Source organism: Pseudonaja textilis, chromosome Z, assembly GCF_049901715.1.
Source record: "Pseudonaja textilis isolate UNSWEBS1 chromosome Z, rPseTex1.2, whole genome shotgun sequence".
Classification (NCBI taxonomy): Eukaryota; Metazoa; Chordata; class Lepidosauria; order Squamata; family Elapidae; genus Pseudonaja; species Pseudonaja textilis.
Genome location: NC_142008.1, coordinates 135,054,135 through 135,066,820, shown reverse-complemented (window position 1 = coordinate 135,066,820; position 12,686 = coordinate 135,054,135). Strand labels below are relative to the sequence as shown.

The 12,686-nt window shown below is 42.0% G+C and overlaps 1 protein-coding gene across 2 annotated transcripts; it reads right to left on the bottom strand.

The window, feature by feature from the left end:
- Positions 1–296: 296 nt before the first annotated feature.
- LOC113443700 (ADP-ribosylhydrolase ARH1-like) lies at positions 297–10,818 on the bottom strand. Of its 2 annotated transcripts, XM_026712096.2 has the most exons (8): positions 10,502–10,818; positions 8,539–8,768; positions 7,121–7,219; positions 5,834–5,939; positions 5,653–5,732; positions 3,511–3,694; positions 1,374–1,588; positions 297–571 (listed from the first exon to the last, which is right to left on the bottom strand). In XM_026712096.2, exons 1-8 carry the CDS (start codon positions 10,510–10,512, stop codon positions 408–410), a joined length of 1,089 nt encoding a protein of 362 aa, XP_026567881.1. In that variant the 5' UTR covers positions 10,513–10,818; the 3' UTR covers positions 297–407. The 2 variants fall into 2 exon arrangements, with proteins under 2 accessions (XP_026567881.1, XP_087773482.1); XM_087917356.1 differs by lacking the exons at positions 5,653–5,732; positions 5,834–5,939.
- Between the last annotated feature and the right edge of the window lie 1,868 nt (positions 10,819–12,686).

Genomic DNA, 12,686 nt, shown 5'->3' with positions numbered 1-12,686 from the left:
AAAAAGCTGCTACCAGAAATACCATTTATAATGGACAATCCTCTGTGAAATCACAACGCTCTTGCTTATTAAATGGCTAATCTTTCAAGTGAAAGGAAATAGCTCACCCAAAGAACAGGTCAAAGGAGTCAAAATGGCAGCCACAACCATGTGGTTGAAACTCCACCCCAAAAGAGTGGGACTTCAGTCACATGATTCTGGTTCCATCTTGAAGTTTTTTTAATCACTTTCCTGTGGACACTTCTATACAGGATCTTGGGAATCTGGCATGGATCCCTCCTCCAGCACACAAAACTGAGTCAGAATACAGCTACAATTTATTTTGAAAGCAGCAGTTTTCAATCCATTGCAAGTTTTCAACTTATGCCTTCCCAGGAATTGAGGATGTTAGATATGGGAACGGCTTCTCAAACAGACCTCTGCTCCCATGCCAGGCGAAAGAGAGAGTTGGCTGCAGAGACCATCCTGTCTCGGTATTCCAGTTCCGTGTGATTTCCAGATGGGACATCTTGGAGACCGTATGTAAGGCCCCAGCAGCAAGCTGCAATCACCCCTGTGGAGTCACTATCCCCTGGACGACAAGAGAAACATACAGAAAAAAGAAAAGATTATGAGTGGCTGTGATGCATTCCCTGATGCTTCCCCAGACGTCTCTCCAGATGCTAGTTCAGACAAGGATGAGCTAGCAGCAAAGAGCCATGAGTCAGGAGTGGAGGGGCTAAACACAGGAATAGCCGGACAAGCAAGCAGCCGGCTGAATTAGAGACAGGAGAGGCATAGCTGCAGATAGGAAGCGCGGAAGCTTTGGGTAGAGAGGGCACCCAACTGGTTAGTGGAGATTAAGAAGAACTACCTCCTCCTCTAGATCAGATAACACACAGGGCTAAGAGAAGGCAGGCACAAAGGTCATCTAGGTTACTCATGAGGAGGCAGTCTTCCGCTCTTGATGAAAAGAAAAACTGCACCAGGAGCAGTTATTTAGCTCAGTAAGGGGAATGAAATGATGCTGGGAACAACACGTCTATTTCCTTGCTGTGTGTTCTTGACATGCCCTTTGCCCCGGGGATTTGCCTTGGCCTTGTCTTTGCCCTGGGGACTTGCTTTGTTTCGTCTTTGCCTTAGGGATTTGTTTTTGCCTAGTGGACTGGACTTGCCTTGGCCTTGAGGACTAGCGTTAGCTTCTTGTGAGTAGCCTCTGGAACCCTTCGGGATTGAGCTGGTGCTGGCACAAAGGAATACTAATTCAGGCTCGGAAGCCTTAATAAGGACTCGTAACACCTGTGGTGTGTGTGTGTGTGTGCGTATGTGATTGGAACAGAACAGTGTGAGTCAGTTCTGGGATCAAGCATTTTACAGGGGAGGTTGCCACTCACCACCATGGAACATGGACCGTCCACAGAGCTCCTCCCAGCTGCTCCCAGCACCCAAGAGGGCATCATAGGCAATCATAGGGGCATCGTGGCCGCTCCGCCCAGCCCACCCATCCAGGCTGAAGGTTTTGTAGATGACATCTCGCTCGGCAGGACCGTAGGCAGGAGGAAATCTAGCTGGGCCCCGACCATCAGTGAGACCCCGTTCTGAGAGGTACCTAGATGTGGGATAATTCAGTTACATTTATTTATTCTAGTTATATAGCTGTCTACCTCACAAAGAGGGGTCCTGAGAGGATGGCATAGTGCTGAAAAACAAAGTAAACAAAAGGACAAAGCACAGCACAATATAGCATGAACAGTAAAACATAATCCAATCTTCCCCCCAAAGTGCTTTTTCAAACGGCATCTGTACTCTTTTTTTTTTCCTGGCAGAAGTTCCTTGGCTGTAGCAGATTCCTTGAACTCTGCTACAGATTCTCCACAGTTCTAGAAACCTCCCTGGGAAAAGGGGCAGCTTTGGAAATCAACTCTTTTGCTCCTCTGAGCTGGATGCTCTCAGACTGCAAGGAGGAGGGGGAGGGGGAGGGGAGGAAGGAGAAGGAGAAGGGAAAAAAAGAACTGCTCCGCTGGAGCGAAGCAACTCTGCAAGTTCACTGTCGGAGAACCAGCCATTCAAAACAGACAATAAAGAGTGCCATTGTTTCTTAAACACTAGTTTTCCCGCATATTTATCTTTCATCCTAAAAAAAAGGCATCCTCTGGCTCCACTTGCCTTGTGAAAAAGCACTTTGGGACAACCATGGCATGGATATAACTGAGAATCTCCACAGACATAATCCAATCTTCAAATCATTCTCAAGCGGACTTTTAACCTCTGGCCCAATATTTGTGTGTGTGTGTGTGTGTGTGTGTGTGTGTGTGCGGGGGGGGGGGAATAAGTGGAAGGCTGATGGGTTCAGAATATCTGGAATTTGGGAGATGAATATGCTGTTCCAAACAGCAGGTGTTGTTCGGACAGAGAACTGTACTTCCTGAGTCCCACTTAATGACTTTTTTTCCTGAAGGGCACATATCCAACCTGCTGGATCTCATGGGGCAGGTAGAGATAAATGCAGATAGGATTTAGAAGGGATTGTAGTTGGTAACCAGCACCTTGAATTGTATCTGAAAACTTATTTATATCCTGCCTTTATTATTTTTATAAATAACTCAAAGCAGTGAACACACAATATTTCACCTGCTTGGCTCAGGGTAAAGGCATGAATGTGTTATTATCAGCACACTAATGAACTTTGACCTTTTGCTGGGTAGATAACCTTACCCAGCAGCTAAAAGCATGAAGGAACAAAAGAGTCTGAAAAATCGTGTAAACCAGGGAACTAGGATGTGATTTCTCCCTTCCTCCATATTAGTTGGAATATCCCCAGAGGATTCCCCAAGTTGGGAAAGTAGATCCTAAAAAAAAAAAATTCAGATTGCTTCTGTCTGTCTATTATTCATCTATCTATCTATCTATCTATCTATCTATCTATCTATCTATCTATCTATCTAATCTAATCTACCTAATCTATCTGTCTGTCTGTCTATGTAGTCTGTCTGTCTATCTATCTGCCTACCTACCTACTTACCTATCTAATCTATCTATCTATCTATCTATCTATCTATCTATCTATCTATCTATCTATCTATCTTGTCTGTCTGTCTGTCTTTCTGTCTGCCTGCCTGTCTGCCTACCTACCTACCTAATCTATCTAATCTGTCTGTCTGTCTGTCTATGTAGTCTGTCTATCTATCTGCCTACCTATCTATCTATCTATCTATCTATCTATCTATCTATCTATCTATCTATCTATCTATCTATCTATCTATCTATCTATCTATCTATCTATCTATCTATCTATCTATCTATCTATCTATCTATCATCTCTCACTGCCTACCTGCCTTCCTGCCTGCGTGCCTGCCTCTCTGTCTATCTATCTATCTATCTATCTATCTATCTATCTATCTATCTATCTATCTATCTATCTATCTATCTAATCTATCACATTTCTGATCTGCTCATCTCCTATTCTATTGCTTCCAGCTTTAATCAAAAGCCCTGAACTCCTTGTTCCCTCTCTTGCCCCAACTACTTACCATTCCCATTTCTCTTGGAAATAGGACCAAGCTGCTACATTGGCTTCAGTCTCAATCCCAGCAGCCTGGATGTATTCCAGGGCGAGGGGCAGAGTCTTCAGCAACCCAGGACCCCAGAGCTCAAGGGGCAGTCCCCGGACAGCATATGCAGTGAAGAGGGCTGAAGCCAGAGATCCCAGATAGCCTAAACAGAGGAAGTAGAGAAAGGACATACCTTTCAGGACTCTATAGACCCCCACTTTCCCCCTTTTTATTCAATTACTGAAATTTACCCCAAGCTTCCAAAGGTAAGGCCTGTATAACAACTTTGTTCAATGACCAGCCAAACATGCAACACAAAAGTAAAATCAAACAGGTGAAATAAAATATGAACATAACAAGGGTCTCTGTAATAAAAGGGTAACATAGGTTACTATGATTATGTGCTGTCGAATTGTTTTCCACTTCTAGTGGCCACATAGATAAGAGCAGGTAAGTGTTGGCTTGTTGGCTTTGATAATGGGTGTGTCAAGATGTTTCACAAAAAATCCTAGCACCAAACGAGTAAGGAGAGAATGGGAAACAGACAATATAGCTAAGCTCATCCCCAAAGGATTTTCATAGGACAAGAAATTTCACAGAAACTATACTATGTTTCTGTGCTGGTATGTTAATTAATAGTGCAAGTGTAAACAGTGCATCTAAAATATTACAATCTATGGAGTAAAATACATATTTTACTATATGCTAACATGCATAACTACCGCAGCACCATTTAAGGGTGTCCTGACATATCGGAGCAGCTCTGTAGCAGACAAAAAAGCTCTACAGAGAATCATTAAAACTGCCCAGAATATCATTGGGCTCCAGCTACCAGCCCTGGATGACATCTTCGCATCTCACTATTTGAGGAAGATGCACAACGTTCTCAGAATCTCTTCCCATCCTGTTTACAATCTTTATGAATTGTTGCTTTCTGGCAGAAGATACAGAACAATTGAAACTCGGACCACACATTTTCCGAATAGTTTTTATCCCAGAGCTATAATTGCACTTAACAATGAACTTAAATATCACCATCAGTGAGCTGTTGGACAATATTACTTGGTATGTTATATGGATATTACTTGGTCTGTTTTTAGGAGGCGGGGAATTTAGGCGGGTGGGGAGGTGTTTGGGGATTGTCATTTGTGTGTGCATGTTGAGACTGGTCTCTGGGTGTTATGTGAATTTCGTTGTATGTATACTGTGTATATACATACAATGACACTAAAGAATTCAATTCAATTCAACATTGCCTAAAACAAGAAAACTAAGATATAATAAAGCTGAATTGATCATTCTGGTCTATGACTATAATAAAAACTGATTGATTGAAAGCTAAATTGATGAATAAAACAAAAGCACTTATTCCTGAGACCAAGTTTGCCTTATTTTCATTGTGGCAACACAGAGTTTGGCTACTGCACAAGTGAAGGAGGGTTTCAAATTTCTAAAAGAAGATTCACATAGAAATTGTCTGGTTTTCCTAGGATTTTACATATTAGGAACAGGCTCAAACAGAATTTTTCAAACAATAATTTGGGGGAAAGTGGCTTGGCCCTATTTATTTTAGAAATCCCATTCAGATTACACCAGTGAAGATAGGAAAAATATATATTATTCAGTATTTGTGATATCATCAACACAATAACAATCACTTGTGTTTAGCAACACCAAATTTCAGAAAATTCCAACAACACATCAATCTACACCTCAAAAAAGCCAATTGTATTGCTTTAGACTCTACCACTACATTCTGCTTTATGGAAAGATGCCTGCTCAACCAGTGGTGGGATTCAATTTTTTTTACTACCGGTTCTGTGGGCGTGGCCTGATGGGTGTGGTAGGGGAAGGATACTGTAAAATCTCCAGTCAGAGGTGGTATTTGCTGGTTCTCTGAACTACTCAAAATTTCTACTACCGGTTTTCCAGAAATGGTCAGAACCTGCTGAATACCACCTCTGCGCTCAACCTGTGTTACTACTGCAGGCCCAACCACAGGGCAATTTTTCTGTATTGTAGAAAAGCTGCCCAGCATAAATATAATCTTGTTTTATTTTTCCTTTCCTTAAGCCTTGAGATCGGTCAGTCATGCAACAATGGCCCCATATGTCTTTTTACCTGTGGGGTGGTGATGTGTCATTCTTCCACTTTCTATGCTGACTTGGATCAAGGTGTTGAGATCAGAAGGATGAGGATACCTGGAGGAGATATTGGCTGGGAATCAGGATGATCTTGTGTTGACTTTTGATCATTCTGCTATCGCTACTTTGCATGTATTTTCTTCTCCTGCATGTATTACCTAAGCCCAATGCACATGGACCTCATAGCTGCACCACAACCGGTTGCGTTAGAGTTGAAGGGAATGTGATATCCACCTGGCTCTCCTGGATGTAACTGAGATGTTCCTAGAAGGAAGTGGAGGGGGGGGGAGGAATAGCACACTGAAAAGTTTATTGGCCAAATGACATTGGATTTTCAGTTAGACATCCTTTGTCCTCAAAGTATTCATTTAAAAAACAAAACAGTAAAGGTTTTGGTACAAAGTGGAAGATTTGTGTATGACTACCTTGAAACAATAGAAAATACTTGTAGCTCGGGTTTTTGATTTTGGCAGTGGTTTGCTCCCTAAGCTTGTTTCAATTTAGTTTCTGAACATTTTGTTACCAGATTAGGTCAGGTAACATCATCAGCAAGATTTTCTTGTCCTGTACTCCTTAGCTTATAAATAACTTGTGTTCCAGCTTGGTCAGTTGGTTGTGTGATTGGTTGTTCGTTTGGAGCTATATTTAAATTTTGAGCAGCTGATTGGTTCTCTTATTGATTGGTCGTTCAAATGGTCTAGTTTCTTACATATTCATATAAGCATATTGATTTAGAATGATCCAGGGAAGAAAGAAGGAATAAATTTGTAAGGCAGAAAATAAGAGGAAAGTGTGAGAAATTCAAAATAAATCCAGAGTTTGTTTGCCACAAGATCACATTGAACAGTCTTTTTCAACCTTGGCAACTTCAAGATAGCTGGACTTCAGTTCCAAGAATTCACTAACCAGACATGCTGTTGAATTCCAGGAGCTGAAGTCAAAACATCTTAATGTTGCTAAGGTTGAAAAATAATGGGGTAGGAAGAAACACTGATAGGTTTCAAGATTCTGTTATTCTATTTTACTACAACAAAGAGCAACCCTGGAATTTTGAACATGCCTTCTTACAGCTGCTAGTTTTGTAACTTTAATGCAACATAATGAATAGTGGCATTTACAATGTGAAGATAGTAAGTGTGGTCTGTCTGTCAGAACTGAACTTTCCAAGTTGTTAAGTGAATCCTGTTTTCTCCCTTGTGTTTGCTTGTTGGAAGCCAGCTGGGAAAGTCACAAATGGCAATCACATGACCCTGGGATGCTGCAACTGTCATAAATACATGCTGGTTGCCAAATGCCTGGATTTTGATCATATGACTGGTATAAATATGAGGGCCATATCACGCTTTTCAGTGATCTTGTAACTTTGAACAATCATTAAATGAATGGTTTTAAGTCAAGGACTACCTGTACTTAAAACATACAAAAATAAATAAGTTGTGTGTTACCCATAATACTGGTGGGTCCAGGTTTTCTTCCCTCCATATCTTTCATGGCCTCTACATAGCACCTTGCCAGCTCCTGGAACAAGGGTTCCCCAGTCTTCCCTATGCAAAAAAGATGGGAAACACAAGAGAACCATTTTTATTTTCAAATCTGAAATTACAATCTACTTTGCTCTTGTCCTTCTGCTCTGGGAAGGACTTCTTTTGATTCAGTTTATCTCCAATAGAAACTCATTCAAAACTCCTATATGCAGGGATCTTCTGAAGGATCCCTTTTCCTCTAATATTTTTCTTGCTGACTATGCTGATTGTAGAGATAAAACTTGGGCAACCAAACTTTACTGCATCCAATTAGGAAAGGTTGTTGAGAAAAACATTTGTGTTATCACTGCTAAGAATATGAGCCTTCATACCTCAACACCATCTTGAATCACCCACCTCAAGAATGTGAGTATCCAAAAATGATGTGAGCTACCCAGAGACACAAATGTTGAGACACAGCTATACAAAATTGAATAAAGAACTAAAAAAATGAAATCATTCTATAATCCCAAAATCTAAATTCAGAAGGCTTATAGCACTAGTTGCAAGCCAGCATCCTAGAAATGTCTGTTTATGTCCTATAATCCAGATTCATCTCAGGTAGCTACTGTTCCTGTTGATTTCATGACTGTTTTGACTAATTGGTAACAGAACAGGAGTAGTCTGCCACTATTATCTTTGACTTCCAGTCATCTAGGTCAGTGGTCACCAACTTTTGCAGCTTGGCAGCCCAGCTGGGGGGGAGGGGAAGTGGGCTGGCATGCACATGTGCCCAGCTTGACTTGCATGAGCATACATACATGCACACACAAGATGACTGCAAGTCAAGCTGCATGCATGCACCTGTGTTTGCTGGCCTACTGCCTGTTTGCAAATAGGCCACAGCCCACCAGTGGGCTGCGGCCTGAGAGTTGGGGACCCTGATTTAGTCAGTAGTTCTCAACCTCAGCAATTTTAAAAAGGGTGAACTTCGACTCCCAGAATTCCCCTGCTGGCTGGGGAATTCTGGGAATTGAAGTCCACCCATGTCAAAGTAGCTGAGGTTAAGAAACACTAATCTAAGCTATAACCCTAGTATTTCCTGCTATTTGCCTAGCTGAGTACTAACAAGCTTGGATGCTGCTTAATTTTTATAACATCAAGCAAGAATTTAAAATGGTGACCTATTGCCGTTGCTGGTTAAAAAGCTGGATAAGTCCTGCAGGGCCCTCTAAGCTAGGAGACAGATGCACCTGGTAACATTTTACCAAGACTATTTAATAAATTGTATAAACCACCAACTCCTATAAAGCACCACATGAGAGAAGTATTATTTGGGGACGGGAACCAAAATTTGCAAAACAAGACCACAAGGCTTCTCATTGCTTCCAAATGCTCACCTGTGGCAAGGGCCTCAGCAGTTGCCAGGTGCAGCACAGTGTCATCGCTGACTGGCCAATCTGGAAGGGCTACATGGATCTTGCCAAGTCCCCCCATTTCCTGCAGCTCTTGGTGAATCTGGGGTCCCGAAGTACAGTATTCCCAGCGCTGGTTGCGATATCCAAGGGCATCACCAGCTCCAGAGAGCACCATGGCTGCATGATAGTCTTCTTGGGAGGGAGTACGGTAGCTGCAGGAAAAAAAAATATATTACAAAAGGCAGTACCCCTACCCTGTGTAAAACCTTCCCATGCATGTATTGCAAAATATTGAAATGTATTAAAAATATCCTTCTGAAACCTGCAATTTCTATTAATTCGCTAGGATCTATTTGCTGAAGTTGCATACCCCCTCCTGTGTCCCCAACTGAACTGGCTAGTCCTTAGGAAGGGGCACATTTAGTAGAATTAGTATTTTGAAACCAGCATGTCATGAAATAAGATTGCACCAGGGTTAACCTGAAATTCACATGCACAAACTAAAAATTATAATTTGCATTAAAACGATTCTATGTTGTCATCAGACTGATATTTTAGCAGTCACACATCAGAGTAATAAAAATAGAAGTTATACAAGGAGGCTTAGACATGAATTGAAAGTGTGCTATTTCTCAGAGGAATATAGGTAGTTTTGACATATATCACCACAATTGGGACCAGAATTCCCATTGCCAAGCAAGGCAGTTGTTAAACGAATTGAATCCAATTTTATTTTATTTTATTTTTGTCATAGTTCAGTGAATTTACTGTACTTGTTATGTGAATCACATGATTGTTAAGCAAATCTGGCCATTGACTTGCTTGGGGGAAGCCTGCAGGGAAAGGCCACAAATTGTGATCACATGACCTCAGGATGCTGCAATCATTGTCAATACACACCAGTTGCCAAAAATCCAAATTTTGATCACGTGATGGTAGGATTGTTGTGAAAGTTATAAGTGCAAAGACTGGTTGTAAGTCATCCTTTTCACTACCACTGTAAATTTGAACAGCCACTAAACAAATGGCTCTAAGTTAAGGGATACCTGAAGTAACTTTCCAGTATGAATCTAAATAGCTAATTTTATGGTTGATCTCTGAAAGCTGCATAAAAACACCCTCCAAATCAAGATCCTGTAACAGCAAAACCACATTGTGGTATTTCTGCCAAAGGGCGCATTCCATCAAACAACCAGCAGACAAGCTCAATTTAAGGAAGATTTTTGGAGTAAGTTTGAAATCTGGAAAGTTTGCAGCTGCGATTTTTATGGAAACCCACAGAAGAGAAAGACCACTGAAAAGCGTGGGATTAAAAAGGAGCTCCGTTCTACTGATGTACACCGCCGCTTTCCAAGGCCTAATGTGGCTATTATTGAGATGCCGCTGTATTACATCTATTACGGTTAGCGAGTTCCCTAAAAGCAAGAATGCTACCCGCTGCAGAAAGCGATCTGAAGCTGGTGATACTGCTGCGGTCTGAGAGCCGCGATATTAGCCGTTTAGCTTAGCCGTTAGCGGATTCTCACGCCCTTTCTCCCTAATACACCCGAAAGAACCGCGCTGCAAAAAAGGTAAGGAAACGCAAGGAGAGGAACCAAGTGAGAAGGTAAAAAGGAGCATCTGGAGGACGACGTGCTCCTTAAATCAACTGCCCTGCAGATGACTAAGAAAGCCACAGCAATCCAATACACTGGCATGTTTGTAGAATTCTTTATTGGCCAAGTGTGATTGGACACACAAGGAATTTGTCTCCAGTGCATAAGCTCTCAGAGTACATACAAGCAACAAATGATAAATCATGATAAACACAACCGTCATAAATCATAAGATGCAACGCAGTGATTCTCATAGGACACTAAATAAGCAATTAACATGAATCTGATAATTAACGGTTAATTATTGATTATTAATAGGCGAAGTAGAGTGGGTGCGAGCAACCGCTTACGATCCATCCATGACTGCGGGGAGGGGAGGGGCACTTGCTCCGTCTTCGTCCGTCCAACTTTGAAAAACCACTCGCCACAACGACGGGCTGCTCGTCCAATGGGAGGACTTTAAACGGAAAGAGGCTACAAATCCTCTCCCCGCCCCACCTCAACCATGTCCGGCCTGCCCGACCCCCTCCCGCCCTCTGGGAGCGCTTTGCTGAGATTTCAAGTCGCTGCCCGGAAGGTTTTCCGTTTATAACGCCATTGATTTTCGCATTATGTAAAATGGACGTACGGAGAAGTGGCTCAGGGGGTCGGTTTCCTATCAGATCTCTGGGGATTTCTAGATTCCACAGGCTGTTTGCAGAGGAGAGGCTAAATCAAACTCAGCAGCTTTAAAGTACAGAATGGAACAGAACAGAATAGAACGGAACAGAATAGAATTCTTTATTGGCGAAGTGTGATTGGAGACACAAGGAATTTGTCTTGGTTTAAATGCTCTCAGTAGTCCTTGACTTACAACAGTTCATTTAGGAATGATTCAAAGTTACAATGGCAATGGAAAGAGTGGCTTATGACCATTTTTCACACTTGAAACCATTGTAGTTACAGGATCAAAATCTGGATGTGTGGCAACTGACTCATATTTATGACAGTTGCAGTGCCCCAGGATCATGTGGTTGCCTTTTGAGACCTTCTGACAAGCAAAGTCAGAAACCAGATTCACTTAACGGTGTTACTAATTTAACCACTGCACTCAACAACTGTGGCAAGAAAGGTGGTAAGGAGAGAGGGCAAAACTCACTTAACAAACGTCTCGGTTAGCAACAGAAATTTTGGGCTCAATTGCGGCCGTAAGTCGAGGACTACGTGTATGGATTTCGGCTTCCAGAATTCTCCAACCAGCATGCTGGGTGGGGAATTCTGGGAGTTGAAGTCCACACAACTAAAAGTGGCTGAGGTTGAGGTATACTGGTTTTAAATCACCAGGAAGGAGGGGGCCGTGTTTAGATTGTGCTTCATAGAACTGCAGAGTGCAGAGATAATTTGGTGGAATTGTGGGAGAATTCTTTTCAATGCAGATGGTTTTCTGTCACTAGAGCTTTGCCTCCTGATCAGGAGTTTGGGATCTTTTCTTTTGTAATTAATAGGTCTTGTGGCCTGAAAATGTTTGGAAATTCCTAGTCTAGATTGCTCATCCCTCTTCATTGTGAGTATGTATTGGGGAGGAAAAATGAATAATCTTAATTTATGGTGTGCCAGTTCCTTTGGCAACCCCTTTTCTGTATATGACATTCAATATCTGGATTCCAGTTGATTATACATACACAAAGTAAAGCCTGGTGCAAAGGCTACTCAATAAAAACCTTAATCCTGCCACACCAGTGTTTCTCCACCTTGGCAATTTTGAGATGTCTGGACTTCAACTCCCAGAATTTTCTATTCAACATGATGGCTAGGGAATTCTGGGAGTTGGTCCACATGGCAACTTGAGAAACTTTGGGCTACTAGATCATAAGTACATAAAATGTGCGCGGGGTGGGGTGGGAATAATGGTCAACCACTGCATTGCTTCAAGGGAGAATTTCATTTCCACAGTTCTCAGCTGCCTTTTGGTTGGTTGGGTTTCAAAGGACATTCTCTGCTCCTAGTGTTAGCCGGATCTCCAGCATGGGTTTTTGCAGAGTGCTTGCTATCGGCTGCCATAGAAATAGGGAGAGGAGCATGGGCATTTGGGATGGGGAAGCGAGCTGATCTGCAATAATCCCATGAGATCTGGAAGGGAGGTTTGTACTTACGGATTATGGTGCTGCTGAGTTTTTAATACTCTGTCAAGGCCAGCCATCCTGAGACTCAAGATGTGAAAAATATCTGAAAAGCTTTCCCATAACATCATACTGGATGTTGATTGGACTCTCAGCTCTGGACCCTGGGGGAGAGGTATTTGGGGTGACTTTCAGTGTGTAACGTTCGTGCATTTTGAATCAGATCTTGCCTTGCTTTCACTATGTCAAATTTAGTAAAAAATACCTCTTCTCTACTTCAGTGGAGCTGGGGTTTTCTTTCTTGAGTTTTGAATGGAGACAGGCCTAACACCTAGTCTAATCACTCTATGCTTAACATAGAGGTCCACTGGAAACAATACATTAAGCCATAATAAGTTTTGCCTGTTGCCCAAACCCAGCCATTGTGAATTGCAAA